General features: G+C 43.6%; 1 protein-coding gene across 1 annotated transcript in view; it reads left to right on the forward strand.

The window, feature by feature from the left end:
- Positions 1–2,671: 2,671 nt before the first annotated feature.
- Positions 2,672–25,345, forward strand: part of CFDP1 (chromatin remodeling protein CFDP1) — a 57,065-nt gene continuing 34,391 nt past the window's right edge. Inside the window, exons 1-4 of the mRNA XM_088458341.1 lie at positions 2,672–2,918; positions 7,403–7,523; positions 9,213–9,444; positions 15,574–15,692. Coding sequence (XP_088314467.1) covers positions 2,672–2,918; positions 7,403–7,523; positions 9,213–9,444; positions 15,574–15,692 — 719 coding nt within the window. The remainder of the gene's footprint in view (positions 2,919–7,402; positions 7,524–9,212; positions 9,445–15,573; positions 15,693–25,345) is intronic.

Genomic DNA, 25,345 nt, shown 5'->3' on the forward strand with positions numbered 1-25,345 from the left:
TGTTTTGATCAAAACATTTAAGCTTTCAGCCCAGAGTTCCTGATTGGCTACACGTTTCTACACTATCACATATACTTGAAACATAGTTTGTTTGCAGTTAAAATATACTCACCGGGGTATATTTACTAAAGTGAGACTTTTTAGATGTGGAGATGTTGCCCATAGCAACCAATCAGATTCTACTTAACATTTAACTAGCACATTCTAGAAGATAATAGCTAGAATCTGATTGGTTGCTATGGGCAACATCACCACCTCTAAAAACACTAAATTTAGTAAATTTACCCCTAAAGCTGGGTCCATACTACATGATGTGTGTACCCAGCGATGGAATGATACATCGCGCCGTCCATACACACTGCACAATGCTGTATACGATGGCATGATGTGCCGTTCCATGCTGCATTTAGCAGCATGGTATAATTCATTACATTGTCCCATCTGATGTGCAGCACATCAGATGGGAAGATACGGTGAACACGCAAATAGGGGTACACACTGCGATCCGAACCATCGTGTATATGATCATTGTGTTTACCCAAGGTAACATCTAGACCAGTGATTCCCAACCTCGGTCCTCAAGGCACACTAACAGTCCTGGTTTTAGTGATATCCAAGCTTGAGCACATGTGGTTAAACCAAAATAACTGACGTACTAATTAAGTCACCTGTGCTCAAGCATGGCTATCCTTAAAACCTGGGCTGTTAGTGTGCCTTGAGGACCATGGTTGGGAATCCCTGATCTAGACCATACTTACCTACCCTCCCGAGACCTGTGGCAGGTTCCTGATTTTTCGGGTAACCCCCCGCACCCCCAGGAAAGTAGGCATTTCTCCCGCATTCTGCCTGTCCTAGTGACGTGGGCAGAATGGGGAGAATTTGCGCATGGATCGGCAGGTGGCCTAATGACGCAATTTGTTGGGAATCGTGTCATTTGGCCCGTCTCCTAGTCGAATATGCGGGATTCACTGCATTTTTCCTGTGAGGGGCGGGGCTTAATGGTGCGGACCATCTGGTCCCACGGACACACCGCCACCCACCAGTATCTCATCCCTGACCAGTTCCCGCAGAGGTAAATATTAATGTTGGCAAGTATGATCTAGACCAGTGGTTCTCAAACTCGGTCCTCGGGACCCCATACAGTGCATGTTTTCCAGGTTTCCTCGCCGAATCACAAGTGAAATAATTAGCTCCACCTGTGGATTTTTTAAAAATGTATCAGTGAGTAATGCGTATACCTGTGCACCTGCTGTGTGACATGGAAAACATGACCTGTGTGGGGTCCTGAGGACCGAGTTTGAGAACCACTGGTATAGCGAATGACAATTATTTCTTTGTAATAAATGGTTTGCAAGAATAAAACCCGGACAATTAATCTTAAAATAGCCTAAATTGAATATTTGTGAGTAAAGCAAGTAACAAAACAAAAATTGTCCAGTTTGTCAAAATCGCCAAATCTTGTGGGAAGTCAGAAACTCTCTCTAAACCTAGTACAAAAGACACTGCTGCACATTGCCAGCTAGGCCAGTCCCTTTACTAACTATAAGGCAGAGGATTAGTTTCTAGGGCAGGGATTCCCAACCACGGTCCTCAAGGCGCACTAACAGTCTAGGTCAGTGGTTCTCAAACTCGGTCCTCAGGACCCCCACACAGTTCATGTTTTCCAGGTCACCCAGCAGGTGCGTAGGTGTAATCATTACTCACCGACACATTTTAAATGGTCCACAGGTAGAGCTAATTATTTCACTTGATTCAGTGTGGAGACCTGGAAAACATGCACTGTTTGGGGTCCTGAGGACCGAGTTTGAGAACCTGTGGTCTAGGTTTTAAGGATAGCCATGCTTGAGCACAGGCGACTTAATTAGTACTTTAATTATTTTGATTTAACCACCTGTGCTCAAGCCTGGATATCACTAAAACCAGGACTGTAATGGGGCCCATCCATCAGCGATGGATTGCTGCGATGCTGCAACCCGGCATCGCAGAAATCCAACATGTTGGATTTTCCCAATTTGACGATCGAAATCAAAAAATTATTGCGATCGGCAAATCGGGGACATTTATTGGGGCTCATCCATCAGCGATGGATTGCTGCGATCCCGTGATGCTGCAACCAGGCATCGCAGATATCCAACATGTTGGATTTTCCCGATTTGACGATCGCGATAAAAAAAAAGGTGCCCATGCATCTGGACGGATCGTCGCAATGCAGGGATGCCCACCATCAATGTTCAGCGATCCGTCGCCGGATCACTAACATTTGACAGATTAAAAGTCCTCGATTTGACGATCGCGAACATTTTTTTATCGCGATCGTCAAATCGCCAAAATCCAACATGCTGGATTTCCGCAATCCTGCGATGCTGGGTTGCAGCATCACGGGATGGTGGGAATCCGTTGCAGATGTATGGGGCCCATTACAGACAACTGAAGACCCATTGATAAAAAACAAAACGTGCCATTCACTAACAATTGAACTGTGGAAGCACCGTAGTTTCCAACCCTTGAAAATAATTTCAGAGACGTCAATGATCATTCATATTAAATATGCAAAGGAAATACTATCCAGTGTCCAATCCTGATCCCTGAGGCACCCCAATTAGAGAAAGGCATACTGCGCATGCGCAGAGGAACTTTCGTTGTGTTACTGCGCCTGCGCCAGACCCTAACAATGCCCGTTCGCTACAATGTAACACTGTACGGGCGCGCATGCGCGGTGCGGGGAGCAGGCTCCGGGGCCTGCGCACTGCAGCAGCTGCTGGTTACATACACATACATACGGGATACAGCCCTGTGCCGGCCGGGTCAGCTCGCAGCACGGTTACCGGGTGTGCGGGAGTACTTCCATCGCTCAATTATGTCCGACTGCGACTCCGAGGATTACTCTTCCTCCGAGGATGAGGATTATGTGCCCTCAGGTACGTGAGGATGATAGATTTATCCTGGCAGCCGGGTTTACACAATGTCTGCTATTGGGGGAACTACAAATCCCAGCAAGTGTTGCCCATGCAGTAGGAAGACCAAACTACATCTGATCACAACATCCACAAAGACCCAGATCTCTGTTGAGGATAGTGACAGTGTTCCGTGTTGCTGTGCATTAGCCACAACTGGATTTCCTTCATTTAAGTAGAATGTGACTATAAACAAGGAATTCTTTTGGCTTTTTCTTAAAGAACTCTGGGCCTGATTCAGCAAGGAACGCAACTGCTAATACGCACGCAATCATCCTTTTGTTGCTTACTGCGCATGTGTATGCATGGCAGTGCGCGAACCGGCCACTGCGATTGCTGCGGCTGCGCAGACCCATCGCAGAGTGATTGACAGGAAGTGCCGTTTGTGGGTGGCAATGGGGAGGGGAGGGGAGGGGGGGGGGCGGGGTTTCAAGGAAAAGCAGACGTGCCAGTGCCTTTGAGCGCCGTTGCAGGGGCGTGCATACGTTATCTACTGCGATGCCCTACGCACAGGGACGTATCTATAATGGGTGCAGGGTGTGCGGGGAACACTGGCCCCTGGGTCCAGGGGGGCACCGCACCGCACACCCTGCACCCATAATATTACTTACTTCTCCGGAGTCCCACGTCGGCGCGGGGGTCCGGCGCTGTAAAACGACGGGAGAATGGCCGCGGTGGCCATTTTCCCATCATTTGCGCATGTGCAGTACAGGGAAAATGGCGCCGCGGCCATTTTCCCGGTGACTTGTGCATTCATTATAGACTCTGGGCACACTGTAGAGCCCAGAGTCGATAACACCAGCGCTGGCCGCGCACAGCTCAGTGCGCTGCCGGATGGAGAGGAGGGGGACCGTGTCAGAGACTGTACACTGGCCCCCTCTCTAGAAACGCCCCTGCCTACGCAGCTCTAGTACTCATAGCGTGCGTGGTTGTTAGCAATTCCTGAGTAAGGTCAGAGCTTGTGCAAGTCTGTATGAGGCTGCGATGGTAGTCGATTGTGCCAATGGTTTCGCAGTCTTGCTAAACTTTACGGATGTGTGTAAGGTAAAGTGGGCGTCCTTATGTTGTGCTGCGGCGGCATAGCGATCGCAGTTAATCAGCATACTATCGCAGTTGAGCTGCGTGCGTAATCACTATTGCAGTTGTGATTTGTAATGAATCAGGCCCTCTGATAGAGCATCTAGTACGGGATGCAGTTTATTTACTGGTGTGAGCAGGCTGATGGACACTGGATCTGCGTTCCATGTTCCCGGTTATATGTGTGAGCGGCGCATGTGAGATGCTCTCAGTGGGCGTCACTAAGCACTGGATGGCGGGTGAGTCATTAGCATATTTTCGCAATTACAAATCAGTGAGAGATCGCAGCTGCGGTGGCATTTGTATACACACATGAAACAGGCCCAATGTCTCCTGTTTCCTAAATGATTTTGTCCACGTCTGATGTATAAAATACAATAAAAGTAATATAGAAGTGGCACTAAATTCAGCAGGGACGCCTATCTTTAGCCAGACGCCGAAATCCCGTCGCCCGGCATCCCGAACGAAGGTAAGCGGGGACTGTAAAGCTGTTAGCCGTGGGGGATGGAGGGTTAGTTTTAGACACCCCCGGGGGGACTTGGGGTCAGGCAACCCCCAGGAGTGTTAGGTTTAATGTGCGGAAAGGGGGGGGGTTAGGCACCACCGGGGGCAGGTTAGGGTTATGCACCACTAAAGGAGTGTTAGGGGGGGGGGGGGAGGAGAGGGGAGGGTCACAGTCGGGATTCTTGCTGTTCGGACTTCCAGTGTCGGTATTTAGTCCGCTGGCAATACATCTGGCGGCACGATTCCTCTAGAACAAATCTCTGGGTGATACAGGACCAGGCCACACATACACTATAGTGAAAAGTCTTCTTTTTAAATAAAATAATATGTTAGTATTTCCCTGCATGCTGCAAAGCAGACTGTACACACTCCAGCTAAAAGACACAGAACTGATTTGGCACATCCTGATTTGTAGGCATATAAGATTTGATTACATTTTCAGTATTACCGTAAGGTCAAAATTTAGGGTAATATTTACTAAGCTGCTGGTTCTTGGCATGTTTAAGCCCCAAATTTAAAATGGCACTGATGTCATCAGTAATCCATGGTGTATTCGCTATTAAAATCATTGCCGTTTTTAACGCTGAGAAGTGCTTAGTAAAAAAAAAAACCTTGGTTGTGTCTGTTATATCTACATATCATATATGGGGGAGGGTTAGGGCTAGGCTGCCGGAAGGGAGGGTTAGGGATAGGCACTAGGGGGAGGGTTAGGGCTAGGCTGCCGGAAGGGAGGGTTAGGGATAGGCACTAGGGGGAGGGTTAGGGCTAGGCTGCCGGAAGGGAGGATTAGGGATAGGCACTAGTGGGAGGGTTAGGGCTAAGCTGGCGGAAGGGAGGGTTAGGGATAGACACTAGGGGGAGGTTAGGGCTAGGCTGCCGTGAGGGGGGTTAGGGATAGGCACTAGAGGGAGGGTTAAGGTGCATACACATGTAACGATTTTCTGAACGATTTTTTGTCAGCTTGACTGTCAGATTTTTTAAAGTGTAATGAACGATTTTTTGAACTTCAAATGATTTTTGTAACTTCCCTTAATGAAAATTGTTCAGTTGGTCAGTCAGAATGAACTACAAACGTGAACGCGCATGAACGATAATCGTTCACCGTTATAACTCAGAAACTGAACGATTTTTTTGAACGATAACAATGTCGTTATAGTTAAATCGTTCAAAAATCGTTACGTGTGTATACACCTTTAGGGTTAGGCTGGCGGGGGGGGGGAGATAGGTTTAGGCTGCGGGGAGGGCTGAGTTTAGGGGCGGGTATTTACCGCCGGATGTCTGTATCATAACCCTGTCTGAGCGCCGTCATCCCATACCCAACCCTTTGTGTGTATGTGTTTTATTTTATTTTCTTAGAACACCCTGGCAGTGGGGTTGGACTCAATGTGAGGGTGGGAAAAAAAACAAACCTGTTTTATCACAAAAATGTGTTTTTGACCTTAGCATATACAGTACTATATTACCCATTATCTGGCCTCGACAAAACCTTATGGCCCATATTCAATTTGGAGCGAGAATTCCCTGGCCGGACTTTTCGCCGTCATCGGAGGTTTTGCCAGCGGAAAAGTATTGCGCGTGTCCCCATAGTCAATTGCAAATGTGCGAAAACGGGACCCATCGAAATCATCAAAGTTCTGTTAGTTTTGGGTAAATCGGCCTGAGACCCCCCCCCCCCCCCCAAAAGATGCTCTGACATGGGGGTTCACTATGGGTACCCCTGATTAGCTTTGCTGAAGGTATTTGGGGTCTTTGAATGGTCTCAATAGGCTCTATTTAGCGTCTTTGGTGACAGTGCTGAAGAATAGCATTTAGCCACTTTTTTTTTTTTTAAATAAGTATTTTCCCATAAAATTTGGGGTACATGAAAATGGGTGCAAGTATATATTAAAGTTGCTGAAGTAAAGCATTAAAAAGCGCCAAAAACGCTCCTTCAGCAATCACCTGCAATCCAAAAACACATCCCCCGTACTTCCAGACACCCCCAAAAGCTATTATGCTAGTTTTTGAATTTGTACCCCCACTTTGATTTTTTCGGCCATTTTTCAAAGTGCTTTTTTGGGGTGTTCTTTGTGGGGGTTTTTTTAGCGTTTTTTTTTACGCCATTAGCGTCAAGGGGGGTGTACAAAAGATATAGGGGGGTTGTCGCAATTTTGCACCCCAAGCCCCGATTCTGCACTTTTTTCTGCCGGGTATTCATAGGCGAAACTTTTGCGTTGGTTACAGTGCGCAAGCTTTTCACACCGGCAAAAAGTAGGACAAATTGAATACGGGGATAAATGAAATTGTCGAAAATGGCGTCATCAGCGAAAAAGTTTTGCCAATAACGGCTTTTCACACCAAATTGAATACGGCCCTATATCTTAACAACGCATGTTGTCATAGTCTTCCGCAAGCCGAGTATATTGTGCACTTAATGAGCGCGGCTATCGAACCAGCTACACAGTACCGAGCATCAGCACTGCCCCGGCAGCTTTGTCAGGGGGCAGGCGTAGTGCTCAGATCACCTTTCCCGGAAGCTCATTGCTGTATGCGTTACAGTGTATGTACGGCAGCTTGTCTCCTATATATTTGGGTGTAAACTTTTCCAATTACCCTTAAACTGTCTGCCTCCTCTTTGTGTAGCTGCAGCTATAATATGGAGTATGTAAATAAAGTTTTGTTATTCAATTATTTCACGTTTCACTGATGGACTCTGGAAAACTCTATGATATGAAGTAAAATAAGCATTAATCTGTATAAAGGAAAATGAATATGAAAGGTCTGGAAGCTGAATAGTGGAAATGTTCTTGGAAATAAATGCTGCATGTTACAAGCCATTAATGAAATACAGCGGGAAACACCTAACGGGGATTTGTTTCCTGCCATAGGAGGAGAGTACAGCGAGGATGACGTGAATGAGTTGGTGAAGGAAGATGATGAACAAGACGATGAAGAAGGAGAAGTCTCGCGAAAAACAGAAAAGAGGAAGAACAATTCTATTTTGTCAAGGTGTCGTATTGTTCTAAACAGTATACAGCCGACGCAGACACCCTGTGGGCCTGACTGGCAGAACATGCTGGGACTTGTAGTTCCCCAATAGCTAGAGAGAAGCACATACATTGCATCAACCTGGTTGTAAATTAATTTTTATCTGATGTCAGAATCGCCATCGTTTAGCTAATCCTAGGTTACTGAAATATATATGAATGATGGTTCCATATAATATATCCTGCAGCATTGTCTGGGTGATGTCTGCTGCATGCACAGGTGCTGGGTTGGTGGGCACTGCGGGGTTAAAGCTTCACCCATTAATCCTGCCCTGGCGTGCGATCACAGTACGGGTTCGGCGCATACACAGATTCTCGAACCATTGGGAATCTGCGATCAGCACTGCACTTAAGTTCTGATCAAAAATTATATGGGCATGATTCTATTCAATGCGAAGTGAATAGTGCCGGAAATGAGGTCCCGGAGCTATTCAATCCAATGCGCTGCTAAGCCCGACTAAGGATTTCATCTCGCATCCCTCCGGGGAAAAGTCCAGACGCGATGCTGATTTCTGCCCTTAGCGCCGGGAAAACGGCATCGCGCCGGGACGTTTAGTCGGAGAATGCCCGTTCTCGAACCTAAACACCCTGTTTACGGCGTGAGAACGAGCCTTCCCCGACCTAACATTGCAATGGATTGAATAGCTCCGGGAGCTCATTCCCGGCGCTATTCACTTCGCGTTTAATTGAATTGTGCCCTATAGTTTTAAAAAAACATCACTTTTCTTGATCAGTTACCCTTTCTTTGCCAGTTTTATAAATGTCCCTCAATGGACTTGGGTGGCAACATGACCCAAAGTGCCGTGATCCATTGTAACTCTTAACAACCAATCAGGTATCAGCTATTAGCAGGCTACTGTAATAAAGCTTGCGATAAACACTCTCTGGTTGCTATCTACCTTTTCCTTACATAAGCCCTATAGTGTTTAGGTTGAAAGATTTAGTGTACACTATATGTTGTTGTATCTAGACCACAGGAAAATAGTCTAATTAATCAAATTCGCTGAAGTACCTTCAGTTCCTATTAAAATCAGACCTGTCCTCAAAATAACCCTAGTGTCTTATCTGAGATAACATCCCAGCATAACCATTGCTTTATATTACTTTTAACTAAAGTTACTGGAAACTTTTTTTTTATAAAGATAACTAAGAAGTCTGCAGAATGTTGCACCTTGACAACTACTTTTTGCAGTTTATCCACTCACGTTGTTCATTGGAGCATGTTTAGCGATGGAGGGGGAGATGTGTCAAAGCTTGGAGATAAAGTACCGACCAATCAGCTCTTAACTGTCACTTTAGACTGTTTGAAAAACTACAGGAGCTGAATGGTTGGTACTTTATCTCTCTCCAAGGGGTAAATTTACTAAGATGGGAGTTCTATTAAGAAGTGATGTTGCCCATAGCAACGAATCAGATTCCAGGTATTATCTTCTAGAAGGTGCTAGATAAATGAGAAGTAGAATCTGATTGGTTGCTCTGGGCAACATCACTTCTTAAATAGAACTCCCATCTTAGTAAATTTACCCCCAAGGCTTGATACATCTTTAAATGTATAATCCATTCTCTGCAGCTATTTGCACAACTTCTTGTTCTGATCTAAGATTGCTGTCTGTTAAGTGCATCTCAAGACCGTGTCCCTGTACCCTCTAAGGAAGCGGAAGAAAGGTGTGCTGATTCTAAATTCGGAAGAAGGCGCTGGGAAAAGTGTGGAGGCGGCTGACGTCTCTGATGAGGACGACGCAGGGGGGTTTGATGAGGAAAGGAAACAGAAGCTGGAAGAGGCACGGAAGGAGAGAGAAGATTCCATCTGGTCCAGTTTTCTTTCTGATGTCGGACAAAAAGCGAAAATCCAAACTCCTGCCCCAAGCACCCAGAAAAGCCAGGTACTGGCGCTACACTTTTTGTCTCCTTGGCACACATCCTACCCCCTAATACATGTATATCTCATTGACAGCAGAAGGTGCGTGTGAGGACTATAACTGCGATGAGTTGTGGTGATGAGATCTGGTCACCCTATTGTAACGTAGCCCCAGTCGCGCTGTGTGTGTGGCATGAAGAGCAGAGGTTGTCCGTGCACGACCTCCTGCCATGGGTAGTATGCGGGCGTGGACAACAAGCCGCCAAGGGGTCTTCGCTTATTCAGGTGTTGCAGCAATGGCTCGTGGTATTGGTGCAGTGCAAATAAAATAAGATGGCCGCCAGACCATCTCTATTCCAAATATACGTTATCTACTTGGTTAGAAAATGGTAAAAGATAGTTTTCATTCTAGCACCCTGCACCTGTCGCAGCCCGTGCAGTTCCTCTTTTCTGCCTGGGGTGTCGCTCTCTGCTCCGGTGCTTCTAGCACGCTATGGTCTGTAGCTCAGCAGTTTGTTGCATCAGCAAGGTGTGCTAGAAGCACCAGAGCAGAGAGCGACACCCCAGGCAGAAAAGAGGAACTGCACGGGCTGTGACAGGTGCAGGGTGCTAGAATGGACACTTTCCTAAGATGGATGGATAGATCCAATAACGCCACCAACTCATACTTTGGGCCATATTCAGTTAGCGGCGAAAAGCCGGCCTTTTGCGAAAAAGCTTCGGCGGTGACGTAATTTCGCCAGCGGAAACATTCCCCGTATTCAATTATGGCGACTTTTCACCGGTGCGAAAACGCAGTATAATAGGCAAAAAAGATTCGCCTATGAATAGCTGTCGGGAAAAAGTGCAGAATTGCGGTTTTGGGGTGTAAAGGTGGGGAAACAACCCTGCACTCTTAGAACTGGTCCCCAAACTGCGTAAAAAAAAATCCTAAAAAATTTAAAGGAACAACCCAAAAATTTACTTTGAAAAAATGGTGCGAAAAAGTTAAAAGTTGGGGTACATACTTAAAAACGAGCAAAATAGACTTTGGTGGGGGGGGGGTCTGCAAGTATGGGGGAGTTTTTATTTTTTATTTTTATTTTTTATTGCAGGTGCTTGCTGAGGTGCGTTTTTTAACACTGCACTTTAGCAACTTTAAAATATGCTAGCACCCATTGTCATGTATCCCAAATTTGCTGGGACAACTTATTTTCACCCAAAAAAACAGCTAAATGCTATTCTTCACCACTTGTGCAAAGTCGCTATATAGAGGCAATTGAAAGCACTTAAGTACCCCAAATAGCTCCAGGGTGGCTAATCGGGGACATCTATAGTGATCTCCAATGTTAGTGCATCTTTTGAGGGGTGTCAGGCTGATTTCCCCAAAAGTGACAGCACTTTTCGCACTTTTGAGTTTCGCCGGGACGCGTTTTTGCGTCCTTTGAAATTAAATACGGTGAATAGCGGGGACGCGCACAAAACTTTTCCGCAGGTAAAACCAGCAATGACCGCGAAAAGTACGGCTGCGAAAAGTCTCTGACTTATTGTGGCTAATTGAATACGGCTCTTGGTTTCAAAGAAATGAAAATATGGACGATTTTAAGTTTAAACACATATATTTCTCTCTGCAGTCTGGTAAAGAGGTGCCTCAGCGCATTTATATATCTTGCAGCAGTCTGTACTGGTAATAGCGGGGCTCAGCGCATCTATATCTCTTGCAGCAGTCTGTACTGGTAATAGCTGGACTAAGCGCATCTATATCTCTTGCAGCAGTCTGTACTGGTAATAGCGTGGCTCAGCCCATCTATAGCTCTTGCAGCAGTCTGTACTGGTAATAGCGGGACTCAGCCCATCTATATCTCTTGCAGCAGTCTGTACTGGTAATAGCGGGGCTCAGCGCATCTATATCTCTTGCAGCAGTCTGTACTGGTAAAAGCGGGACTCAGCCCATCTATATCTCTTGCAGCAGTCTGTACTGGTAATAGCGGGACTCAGCCCATCTATAGCTCTTGCAGCAGTCTGTACTGGTAATAGCGGGACTAAGCGCATCTATATCTCTTGCAGCAGTCTGTACTGGTAATAGTGTGGCTCAGCCCATCTATATGTCTTGCAGCAGTCTGTACTGGTAATAGCGGGGCTCAGCGTATCTATAGCTCTTGCAGCAGTCTGTACTGGTAATAGCGGGGCTCAGCGCATCTATATCTCTTGCAGCAGTCTGTACTGGTAATAGCGGGACTCAGCGCATCTATATCTCTTGCAGCAGTCTGTACTGGTAATAGCGGGGCTCAGCCCATCTATATCTCTTGCAGCAGTCTGTACTGGTAATAGCGGGACTCAGCCCATCTATATCTCTTGCAGCAGTCTGTACTGGTAATAGCGGGACTCAGCCCATCTATATCTCTTGCTGCAGTCTGTACTGGTAATAGCGAGACTAAGTCCACCTATAGCTCTTGCAGCAGTCTGTACTGGTAATAGCGGGGCTCAGCCCATCTATATCTCTTGCAGCAGTCTGTACTGGTAATAGCGGGGCTCAGCGCATCTATATCTCTTGCAGCAGTCTGTACTGGTAATAGCGGGACTCAGCCCATCTATAGCTCTTGCAGCAGTCTGTACTGGTAATAGCGGGACTAAGCGCATCTATATCTCTTGCAGCAGTCTGTACTGGTAATAGCGTGGCTCAGCCCATCTATATGTCTTGCAGCAGTCTGTACTGGTAATAGCGGGGCTCAGTGCATTTATATCTCTTGCAGCAGTCTGTACTGGTAATAGCGTGGCTCAGCCCATCTATATCTCTTGCAGCAGTCTGTACTGGTAATAGCGGGACTCAGCCCATCTATATCTCTTGCAGCAGTCTGTACTGGTAATAGCGGGGCTCAGCCCATCTATATGTCTTGCAGCAGTCTGTACTGGTAATAGCGGGGCTCAGCGTATCTATTGCTCTTGCAGCAGTCTGTACTGGTAATAGCGGGGCTCAGCGTATCTATAGCTCTTGCAGCAGTCTGTACTGGTAATAGCGGGACTCAGCCCATCTATAGCTCTTGCAGCAGTCTGTACTGGTAATAGCGGGACTCAGCGTATCAATATCTCTTGCAGCAGTCTGTACTGGTAATAGCGGGACTAAGCGCATCTATATCTCTTGCAGCAGTCTGTACTGGTAATAGCGGGACTAAGCGCATCTATATCTCTTGCAGCAGTCTGTACTGGTAATAGCGGGACTCAGCCCATCTATATCTCTTGCAGCAGTCTGTACTGGTAATAGCGGGACTCAGCCCATCTATATCTCTTGCAGCAGTCTGTACTGGTAATAGCGGGACTCAGCCCATCTATATATCTTGCAGCAGTCTGTACTGGTAATAGCGGGACTCAGCGTATCAATATATCTTGCAGCAGTCTGTACTGTGCAAAAATAGCGGGACTAAGCGCATCTATATATCTTGCAGCAGTCTGTACTGGTAATAGCGGGACTCAGCGTATCAATATCTCTTGCAGCAGTCTGTACTGTGCAAAAATAGCAATAGTGATCCTCCTGGTAGGTTACCGTTTTGGGTGGGTGGTGTGAGAACACGATAGATAAAGTCCTGATGAATTGGGATGGTATTTCTTCACACCACCAAGCATTCAGCCAAAAACTCCAAAGCCTTTCCCAGGGGGTACACCAAAATTATCAGCACAGCAGGCACAACGCGTTTCGGATCGTCCTGATCCTTTTTCAAGTGCAAGGTATAGTAACATCTTCACCCCCGCTATTTAAAGGGCTAAAACAGAAGTTAAACACTTCCTGCTTCCTGTCCATTCTCCCGCGGTTTGCGTTCCACCGCGGGACCGGAAGTCGACTTAGGGCCTGATTCAGCAAGGAACACTACTGCTAATACACATGCAATCGGTCAATTGTTGCCTACTGCGCATGCATCGTAGTGTGCGAGCCAGCCACTGCGATCGGGACTGCGCAGACCCATCGCAGAGTGATTGACAGCAAGTACCGTTTGGGGGTGGTGACGGGGGGGATAGTTTGGCAAAATGCAGGCGTGCCAGCGCGTTTGAACGCTGTTGCAGGGGCGTGCATAAATTTTCCACAGCGATGCCGTACACAGCCTTAGGTCTCATAGCGTGCGATGAGGTTAGCAATTTTTGAGTGAGGTGAGAGCATGTGCAAGTGTGCGTGAGGCTGCGATGGTACTCCATGTTACCGATGGTTTCGCAATCTTGCTAAGGATTACGGATGTGTGTAAGGTAAGGTGGGCGTCCCTATGTTGTGCTGCGGCAGCATAGCGATCGCAGAGGATTAGCGTATCTTCGCAGTGAGACTACGTGCGTAATCGCTATTGCGATCGCAGGTGCTATCCGTACTGAATTTGGCCATAGGTTGGTTAGTCTATTGCACTGTAGTTGTGTGTTAGGTTATTCTTGTGTATAGTGGCGGTGTGACCCATAGCTTGGGGATCCTAGCATAGAGAACAAGTCTTATAGTCACATTGTCCCTCCTGTCGCCTCTTATGTGATGTACCTGCTGTCATTAATGTGCACATACAGAGGGCCTGATCCTGAGTCGCAGATAGTGCTGATGTTAACGGAGCTGAGCGATTATTTGCTACTGCACGTGCAGAAATGTGCTGGCGTTCCTGGGTGGTGACTATTCAGACACACGGAGATGGTCCATCTTATGGGCGTGTTATGGGACTGACGCGGGCATAGCAATGAACTGTACAGCAGGGGAAGGGCTGATATTAGCATACGGTCACCATGGGCGCCGAGAGGGGGGGGGAGCGGGTACAGTTTATCCGGGCTTGCTAGGGGGGCCCGGGTCCAGCGTCGCAACCCCCCCTCTCTCACAGCAGCTCAGCACACAGCTTGTGTTGGGCTGCTGTGTGAGACTGCTTGCGGCTGCTGCAGCAGCCGGAGCAATCTCCTATGGCTGTGGGGGGGCAGCGATCACACTGATCGCGCCCCCCCCCCTGCTTAGCGCCGGGCTGGGTGGCTTACAGCGCCCCCTTCCCCAGCGTGTTAGCGGCGCTTCAAAAGTGTTTTTTTTTTTCAAGGGGGTGTGGTCACGCATCCCGCAATTAGGCCACGCCCCCTCCTTTACCTGGGCCCGGCCGGGCTCTCTACGGCCCTGATGGTCAAGGTCACAGATCCAACTACGGTAAAAGGCACTTCAGCTGTAGCAACAGCGTTTGGCTGAATTAGGACCTAAGTGACCATTGCCCGGCTCTTATCTTCCTACAGACTCCTTTTTAATGATTTCAGGTTGATTTTAGTCATGTATTTGTATCTTGCATTTCCTGCCATTGTCTACAATAACTTTGTATGTTGTGTAGCAGTGTTTTTATTTCTTATGTACTGAATTCTTTTTAAGCATCACATCACATGCATCTAATGGGTAGGGTTCAGGATGCTGACACTGTGGATCCTGGCGGGCAGAATCCGAACGCTGGCATCCCAACAGGGTTAGGATACTGACACCTTTCAGTAAGTTTCCTAACCCTACCCCTAAGCCTCCCCACACCCTAACCCCACTACTTACCGTCGGGATTCCGGAGTCGGCATTCTGAGCGCTGGCCTCCCGACAGCCAGGATATCGGCTACACCCCCATCCAATATGTCATTGCAGATTTGTTTAATAAAAATAGAAAAACCATTCCATGTCTACAATTGCTCATAATATCAGTAATCAACAACATTATATATATATATATATATATATATATATATACACACACACATATGTTTACATATCGCAGCGCAGACATATTGGATAAACAATCCATGGCAATACATGGTCTTATCAGGGGTCAGTAGACTTTTTTTTTACCAGGGATTGAAGGGGCCTAGAGTCCTAAGGAGCCACAGTATCTCAGGGAGTATGGTTACAAAGTACTATAGGGGGATCTCAAAGCAGCATTCGTATATGAAAGTCTGCTGCAAGACTGGTTTAATCACTTTCCTGAATCCATAATTTATAGTTTTAATATCCAATCCCATCCCCAATAATAAGTCTGACTATTGTACCGGATGCCAGACTGTATTTACAAAAAAAAAGAAAAAGTATACTAGATTAATGAAACTAAGATGCTGGACCCTGAGTATATAAGGAGTTTCAGCTTTGGTATTTGGTCATATACGTAACAAACTACTCTCACATCTTATCGTTGCTGACGTTTCTCTTGTCAATCAGACACAGCCGGAGAAACCTAAGGATTCCAATATATCTTCAAAGCAAGACACAGGGACCACGCCGTCCTCCAAGAAAGTGACCATTACTAAAGTGTTTGATTTCGCTGGTGAACAAGTCCAGTAAGTAATATTCTGCAGATATCTATAATATTGTACGGTAGGAGTCTGTCACAGATAAAAGGGATGCCGTCTTACGATGACTCTCATTTATGGCTTGTACATGCCCTCCGGCAACTTGGCAAACGGAGAAGTTTTAGTTGCCCTTGTATACAACACAGATCTGCTCTCTGGATAAGTTTATATAAACTAAAAGAGCATGACGGAGCCATATCATGATCTATGTGGCAATGCATGTTTTAAAAAAAAAAAAAAAAACTCTGACATAGTTGAAACACACTGATGGGAGTCAGGAAGATAATGCAATGTGCTCTGTACAAGTTGTATGAGCCAATAATTAAAGTTATCTGAAGGTACAGAAATGTGTGTCTGGAAGGCTGTAGTTTGTTTATCCCCAGCGTGCTGTGACCCTTTTAAGAATGTAGAATGGGCAGGTTTAGGGCGCACCCCTCCCCAACATCCTGATTTCATCGGGACAGTACTGTCCCGCTGTTCCACCTGTGGGTCGAAGTGGTCCGCAGGGGGTTGAAATCGGGAGGTTGGGGACCCCCACCGCCCGGAGTCTGAATGGATGCTGCACGCGGCATCTCTTCAGTGACTGGAGAGGGCTGGGGGAAGCCCAGCTAGTGAGGCTCCCCTGAGCCTGATGTTATTTGGAGGCGTGCCATGCGGGCATACCTCCAACCAACATCACATAGGGGGCATGGCCTTTGGTAAGTAGGCCACGCCCCTGAGAATCTGCAGTGCAAAGCTGGACAGGAGCATCCAATCACTTTCATTTCTACATTGTTCTAAATACACTAGATGTTAGCATTTCACCATAGTAAACTAAGTGTAAAACAAAGTATTGAAAAAAGCCCAATGCCCCCCAAAATGTGCAGCTGTTCTTTTGCCCCCCCCCCCATGCTGTCCTATGTATGAGAGTACTTCTCTTCGTTGACCACATTTTCTTACACCATTAACTTTCAAGCCGCTGTCTCCATAACAGCACATGATGTACTTCCTTAGGAAGCCGGCAGCTGCAAGGGGGGAATTAAGTTATCTGCAATGTGCCGCCTCATTTTCTTTATAGCACATCACGGGAAGTAGTCTCTGCTCCTTTCCCGGCTTACCTCTATGGGGTGCGAGGAAAAATGACAGAAGATACAGCAGAGCTCCTTCCTGACTGTTCCCAAGCCCCATGGTGTGTAAAGATTGCAACTTGAGAGGAGGCAGAATTGAGAATACCACCACGATTCACATGGACGAAGCTTGCTCAGTGCTGCTGACGGGATGATTGTAGGGCGGGAACCTCATTGTCTCTGCCTAGCATATAGGAGTTGTCTATGTTCAGCCATACATAGGGAGGCCAATCCCAATCCCCACCGGTTCCCTCCCTCTGTATTTTGATGATCAACTCAATCCCGGTATTGAGGGTTTGTCAATCCTGGGTTTGAAAAAATGTCCTGGGATTGGCCTCCCTAGCCATACATATATTCCGTTACGTCCACACATGGAAACTCCCCACAGCTGGATAATGAGGACCCCATAGGCTAATATGTCTCAGAAGTGCAATAATTATCCTGTCTGCAATCCATATGGACTGGTGCACATTTAGAAAACATTATTTGTGTCCCGTATGAAGCTGATACACTCCGCTGTCATCACTTTAGCAATCCAATTGCATATACATTATTTATTACCACAGAGATTCCTTTTATTCAGTTTATTATATTGTTATACATTTTAGTGTGTGTGTACACGCCCGCCCGCTCCCACTTCGCTCCACAACAGATGCTGCCTCTTCTCCAAACGAAAACAATACTGCGCTATGCACTGGTATATTGAATAGTATAAATTGTATGTCTATAATATGTTTGCTGTCTGTTAGTAAACAGGAGGCCTTGTGAATAAGATAAATGTTTTTAATCAACACAATATGATTCACATATACCAAAATTACAATCATGTGCACATGAAAAAATGGATCCTATAAATACATAAAAACAAATAATTAAATCAATATATAACTTTTGGGCTATAATAAATTGCTAGATGCAAAAAAGTATCATTAGACTGAGGTATCACAGCATACTACTCTGGAAGAAGCCACTAACGTAACAATGTGGCTAGAAAGTAGCAAGTGTATCTTGGTAAAAAATAGTCAGAACAGCTGAATTCCGCCACTGTGTAACAATCACTACTGGCGTCCCAGAGTGAAGTGCAGTGGAATGGGAGAATATATGGTGGAAAGGTGGAGAAGGTGTTACCTTTACCTCTGGATGGCCGTGTCCGCACTAGTAGCCGTCCCGGCTTATCTATTTGTTGTGTGGCCGCGGGTAGGTATTGTCAGCTGCCGTACAATAGGAGACCAAATGTCTGTAAGGTGGTCAGCGTGATCCGGCAAGCAGTGACCAGGAGCAGGTAATGTACCATAGGTAGCTGGATCCACACTGCCCTCCGCCCTGACTTGTTCGCTCACTGTAGAGTCGCGGCTGAGTGAGACCGACTTGCCATGCAGCGGGAGATCAGATGGATCTGTATGATGAATGCTGTGTGCGGCTAGCAGCGCTCCCGGAACAGATGGATGGCTCTGTGTATATCATCCAGAGTAACAGACGGTATATGGTAATAATGCTGTGAGCAAACCTCAGATGCCTGGGTGATGACGTCAACGCGTTTCGTCCCACAAAAAACGGAACTTTTTCAAGACTTATTGCCATAGCCAATGGCACTTCCTTATATCCCTCCAGGCATTATCAATAATTATTTAATTAATTAGGAACACCAGATCAACATATGACCTTTGATTTAGTTTTACTTTGTATGTCAAATTTACAGCCCAATGGTACACAATTAAAAGCATCACCTTTAGTGATACATTCACAATGAAAATAAAATAAATTAAATAATAAAAATACATTTATTAAAATCACATCATTCAAAATATATTCATTAGAAAACCTCCTGTTTACTTAATTTGATAACATTGCCGAAAAAATTATAATTATAGCATCAATTAAATATTTGTAATATTTTTAAATTATCGATGTGTATCAAAGACCGCATCATCAGATTTTAAGTATAGAAATCAATAATCTGAATCTTAAAGATAATGGTTGATATCTATATTCTTTTAACAGGGTTCTATATTTTAATATATAAAGCCTATTGTAATTTTATCTAAATCATACAATCGATTTAACTTGGCCATATATCTACACCTGCATTCACTTGAAGAAGAATTGGAATTAAAAACACATGCATTTCTTCTCAAAGACCTATAAATAAATAAATATAAATATATTCACGTATATACATACACACACAAGCTAATTCCGTATACATGTAGATTAATTACACATGCACACAAATAACGCGCGTGCAATGAGTAATAACACAAATCAACCTCTATTACAAAATATCCGTACGAAATGTTGGCAACTTACACTCCCCAACACAGGAAAAGACGCAGAGAAAGAGAGGTGGAAGAGGAAGAGGAAAAAGAAATAAGGAGAATAAGATACAAATAGATGAAAAGGGAATTTTCAACCTCTCTACTCATGATCTTAATGATAATGAGAAAAGAGTATTACAGAAAGGTTCAAGTTTCGCACCAACCAAAAACCCTAATCTATTTGAATTATTTCTTGAATTGAATAAATTTATTAGAGATCTATGTAGGAAACGATACTTTGCGTCTAAGACTCTTGGTGGGATTTCCGAGGATATTTCTCCATTAAGTTTGAATGATGAGGATGAAGAAGTACTTTCTAACTTAGAACAACTACTAAGTGAGAATTCAACAGAAGTATCGTTATTTGATATCAATGTCCATACTAAAAATCTAAATATGCCTAAATTTAAACGTACATCCAGTTTCTTTCCATTAGAACAAAAGAGCCCTGCTATAAATATCTTTTATAATAGAACTTTATCGGATTTTAAAAAACTGTGTCATAAAACAAAAACCAATATTAACAATAATAAGAAAAAAAGTTTTTTCCCCTTGACCATTAGACAGAATTTATCTAATAGTGAAAGAGTAGCTTTAAAACAACTAAGAGAAAACGAATCACTTATTATTAGATCTGCTGATAAGGGGGGGGGATTGTTATACAAAATAGGGAAGATTATATGGCGGAAGCCATGAGACAGCTACAAGAAAATAAATATTATACTATTTTATCGAAAGATCCCACTACGGAGTTTAAAAAGAAATATGATCATTTGTTGGATGAAGCTTTGGAAGAAAGTGCAATATCAGAAAATATCTACAAATTTTTAATTTGTTCACACCCTATCACGCCAGTTTTTTATCATTTACCAAAAATTCACAAATCACTTATTTCACCTCCTGGGCGTCCCATTATTTCAGGTATAGGTTCCCCCACTTCTAATTTATCACAGTTTGTAGATGCACATTTACAAAGTCACGTCATTAATCTACAGTCATATGTGAAAGATACTAAACATATATATTACAAAAAACTGCGGAAATATCTTGGGCAAAGGGGCTGGGATTCCTAACCCTAGATGTCCAAGCATTATATACGAACATCCCTCATTCATTCGGGATTGAAGCAACAAAATATTTTTTAGATATGGATATGAAAATATCTAAAGAACGTCGTGACTTTGTTCTTAATTCGATTTTATTTATTCTCACTCACAATTATTTTTTGTTTGATAGCACTTATTATTTACAGGCACTTGGGACGGCCATGGGGACCAGGTTTGCGCCCAGTTTTGCTAATCTCTATATGGGCCGCTTCGAAGAGCAATACATCTGGAGCGGCCCATATAGAGATAATCTGGTCCTCTATGGCCGTTACATTGATGATTTATTTATTATTTGGGATGGGGGTATAGAGAAAGCACTGGCATTTGTTAATCACCTTAATACTAACACGTTTAATCTTAAATTCACTCACACATTTAGTTATGACACTATTAATTTTCTAGATATTGCATTTTCATTCATAGAGAGTCATATTGTTCATTCAAATTATTTAAAATCAGTAGGGACCAGCAACTACTTGCATTTTTCTAGTAGCCATTACCGACCATGGGTAAGAAATATCCCCAGAAACCAAGTACTAAGACTTAGACGCAATTGTCAATGCGATGAGGATTTTTTCAACCAAATGGAAGAAATGATCCTCCATTTTAAAAGAAGAGGTTACCCACAAGAGTTGCTCGATGGAACAAGGGAATACGCAAAAACTCTGAATAGATCAGATCTTCTCATAGATAAACCAGAGAGAAGTAGGGGCAAGAAAAAGGGGTTTAAAGAACTCAATGGCTTAGAAGAAGAAAGATTATTATATATATCGAAATTTAACTGCAAATCAGGGAGTATTAAGAAAATTATTTATAATAATTTTTCTATATTAAATGAGGATTGTGTTTTAAGAACTTGCTTAACTAATAAACCTAGAGTTTTCTTTAAAAAGAACTCAAATTTGAAGAATGTATTGGCACCTAGTGAACTTAAACCACTTAAAAACAATCAGAGGACAAACACATGGCTTGCATCTGGTTTATTGGGAAATTTTAGATGTAACAAAAGAGTGTGTCTAACGTGTAAATATACACTAAATCGTGCGACTAGCATTACATCTAATGTGAATGGTGATATATTCCCGATTAAGCAGTTTATTAACTGTGAATCTACTTTTTGCGTATATGTCCTACAATGTTCTTGTTCCCTACAGTATGTAGGCAGGACGACGAGATCACTCAAATGTAGATTCAGAGAACATAGACGCAATATTATAAATAAACTATCCACACATAGTGTTTCACGTCAATTTTTGCATTTCCATAAAAGTGATCCATCATGTCTATCAGTTGTAGGAGTAGAACAAATCAAAGTTACCACAAGAGGGGGAAACAGGTTCCATCAGTTGTGCATGAAAGAGTCAGCCTGGATTTTTAAATTGGATACTCTGCATCCTTCAGGTTTAAATGAGGCTCTTGATCATGTCTCATTTGAATAACAGTATACAGTATTCTAGCAACCAAGTTTATTATTTATTTTTTCAAGTTAGATATTGATGCCATTCTTGGTATTGAGTCAGGAGGATGCGATAGGGCGAGGGACGTCTGTCGCCGCCTTTATCCACTATCGCTCCTGACACTACAAAGGGCCATTTTGCTTGATTCTTCAAAAACTTTTCTTATAGTGTCTATTTTCAATTAAAATAGATATAGATAAATAATAAAGATATTTTGTAATAGAGGTTGATTTGTGTCATTACTCATTGCACGCGCGTTATTTGTGTGCATGTGTAATTAATCTACATGTATACGGAATTAGCGTGTGTGTGTATGTATATATGTGTGTATGTATATATGTGTGTATGTATATATGTGTGTATATATATATGTATATATATATATATATATATATATATATATATATATATATATATATATATATATATTTATAGGTCTTTGAGAAGAAATGCATGTGTTTTTAATTCCAATTCTTCTTCAAGTGAATGCAGGTGTAGATATATGGCCAAGTTAAATCGATTGTATGATTTAGATAAAATTACAATAGGCTTTATATATTAAAATATAGAACCCTGTTAAAAGAATATAGATATCAACCATTATCTTTAAGATTCAGATTATTGATTTCTATACTTAAAATCTGATGATGCGGTCTTTGATAAACATCGATAATTTAAAAATATTACAAATATTTAATTGATGCTATAATTATAATTTTTTCGGCGATGTTCTCAAATTAAGTAAACAGGAGGCTTTCTAATGAATATATTTTGAATGATGTGATTTTAATAAATGTATTTTTATTATTTAATTTATTTTATTTTCATTGTGAATGTATCACTAAAGGTGATGCTTTTAATTGTGTACCATTGGGCTGTAAATTTGACATACAAAGTAAAACTAAATCGAAGGTCATATGTTGATCTGGTGTTCCTAATTAATTAAATAATTATTGATAACGCCTGGAGGGATATAAGGAAGTGCCATTGGCTATGGCAATAAGTCTTGAAAAAGTTCCGTTTTTTGCGGGACGAAATGCGTTGACGTCATCACCCAGGCATCTGAGGTTTGCTCACAGCATTATTACCATATACCGTCTGTTACTCTGGATGATATACACAGAGCCATCCATCTGTTCCGGGAGCGCTGCTAGCCGCACACGGCATTCATCATACAGATCCATCTGATCTCCCGCTGCATGGCAAGTCGGTCTCACTCAGCCGCGACTCTACAGTGAGCGAACAAGTCAGGGCGGAGGGCAGTGTGGATCCAGCTACCTACGGTACATTACCTGCTCCTGGTCACTGCTTGCCGGATCACGCTGACCACCTTACAGACATTTGGTCTCCTATTGTACGGCAGCTGACAATACCTACCCGCGGCCACACAACAAATAGATAAGCCGGGACGGCTACTAGTGCGGACACGGCCATCCAGAGGTAGAGGTAACACCTTCTCCACCTTTCCACCATATATTCTCCCATTCCACTGCACTTCACTCTGGGACGCCAGTAGTGATTGTTACACAGTGGCGGAATTCAGCTGTTCTGACTATTTTTTACCAAGATACACTTGCTACTTTCTAGCCACATTGTTACGTTAGTGGCTTCTTCCAGAGTAGTATGCTGTGATACCTCAGTCTAATGATACTTTTTTGCATCTAGCAATTTATTATAGCCCAAAAGTTATATATTGATTTAATTATTTGTTTTTATGTATTTATAGGATCCATTTTTTCATGTGCACATGATTGTAATTTTGGTATATGTGAATCATATTGTGTTGATTAAAAACATTTATCTTATTCACAAGGCCTCCTGTTTACTAACAGACAGCAAACATATTATAGACATACAATTTATACTATTCAATATACCAGTGCATAGCGCAGTATTGTTTTGTTTTTCTTCTGCATATTGCTATAGAGACTATTGTCTCTGGGTTACTGACCATAACCTTAATACTTGCAGCTGGCACTGATTGTTATATCCATTTTGTAATTAGCGCCGGGATTTTTGCAGTTCTTTACTGCTAAACAGTTTTTTTTTTCTCTTCTCCAAACTGATTTCTGCCGCCAATGTTTTCCCGTGCTGCTCCCTACCACTGGAACTTCCTCCCTCTCCCTATTAGCCTTCAACTCTTAGCAAAGTTTTAGTCAGGTTCCCAAGACTCAATGCTTTATTAAAGCTTTCCAGCTCTCATCCTAACCCGCTCTAACTGTCTCTCCCCTCTGTGTCACCCACTCTCCTTCAGATTGTACACTCTCACGAGCAAGGCCCTCTTCCATCATGTTCTTCTCCTTCCCTCACTAATACCAACATCTCCTGCCCGTTTCCCAGAATGGCACCAAAACTCTGGGCTCGGCCGGTGCTGTTTATCTGACTATTATGACTGCTGATGCAGGAATGTTTATAAGCCTTGTAGTCCATGTTCTGTGATGTTGTTTTGTACTGTAATTTTTTTTTTCTTTCTTGTTATGTTCATACTTTTTCTGTTTATGTACTTTGCGAAATGCTGTAGATCCCTTGCGGCAACATGCAAATAAAGCATGATAATATGTAGCAGTATTTTATCTTTCCACCACTAGGTGGTGCCGTGGCACAATCAGTAAGAATCTAAGATGATTATTGCAGTTTAAGCAGAGCGTTTGTTGCTGCCCTAATTCCAGACGGGCTCTGGCTAACATTAATTTAAGAGGCCTGTTATAGGAATTTGTATGGTAGAGATCAGGTCAGATTATCCTGGCATCGACGCAGCTCCTTAGGGCCTCAAACAATCATGAGCTGTATTCTGCCTCTTTGTGTTCACCTCCTGCATTTGGGAGTTGTCTTCAGTGGGGGCCTCAGACCATTTACCAGCCGATGAAGTCAGTGAGCTCAGGGCTCCTGCAGAGCTGAAAACGTAGTTTTCCCTGAGGTATTCTGCAGACTCGCCAATGACGCCATACACTAGGAAAATGCACAACATTCCTCTCCAAGCTCTCTTCGTGTTGGGGTCTCTCACATTTTGGGGGGCTTGTCCCCGCTAATTGTATTACTGTTCTGCTTGTTTCTCTTATCTGCTACATGATGAATGAAATATATTGTGTATTACAGTGCATTGGCACTAATGTCTGGAACACAACTAATGCTGATTTGTAGTCTGACAATAGATAATGATTTTAATGTGAGACAATTTCTCTATACCCCATGTAAACACGCACCGATCACCTGTAATACATTTCTCCATCTTCTCTAATTCATTCCTACTCATTCACTCCCAAATTCCCATGTCCTGTCATTTATTGTGTCTTCCAAACTTCTACCTCTGTCTCCCACCTTCCCCTCTGTAATTCATTCTCCACTTCCCCTCCTATTCCCTATAATTCATTCCTCCATTCCCCTCCTATTCCCTATAATTCATTCCTCCCTTCCCCTCCTATCCACTACAATTCATTCTCCCCAAACCTGAAGTTCACCCCCCCCCCCTCACCATGTATTTCATTGTGTTTCCCTTCCTTTTACTTCAGTTTCCAATCTTCCCCTCTTATTACGACTAAAGGTGCGTACACACTGGACAATCGGGAAAGACAGTACGATTACGACATCGTAATCGTACCGTCGTTCCTGATCCCCTGCAGTGCCTACATTGAACAATCAGTCGTTCAGTGCAGGCAC

This window comes from Taudactylus pleione, unplaced genomic scaffold, assembly GCF_031769625.1.
Source record: "Taudactylus pleione unplaced genomic scaffold, aTauple2 ptg000828l, whole genome shotgun sequence".
Lineage (NCBI taxonomy): Eukaryota > Metazoa > Chordata > Amphibia > Anura > Myobatrachidae > Taudactylus > Taudactylus pleione.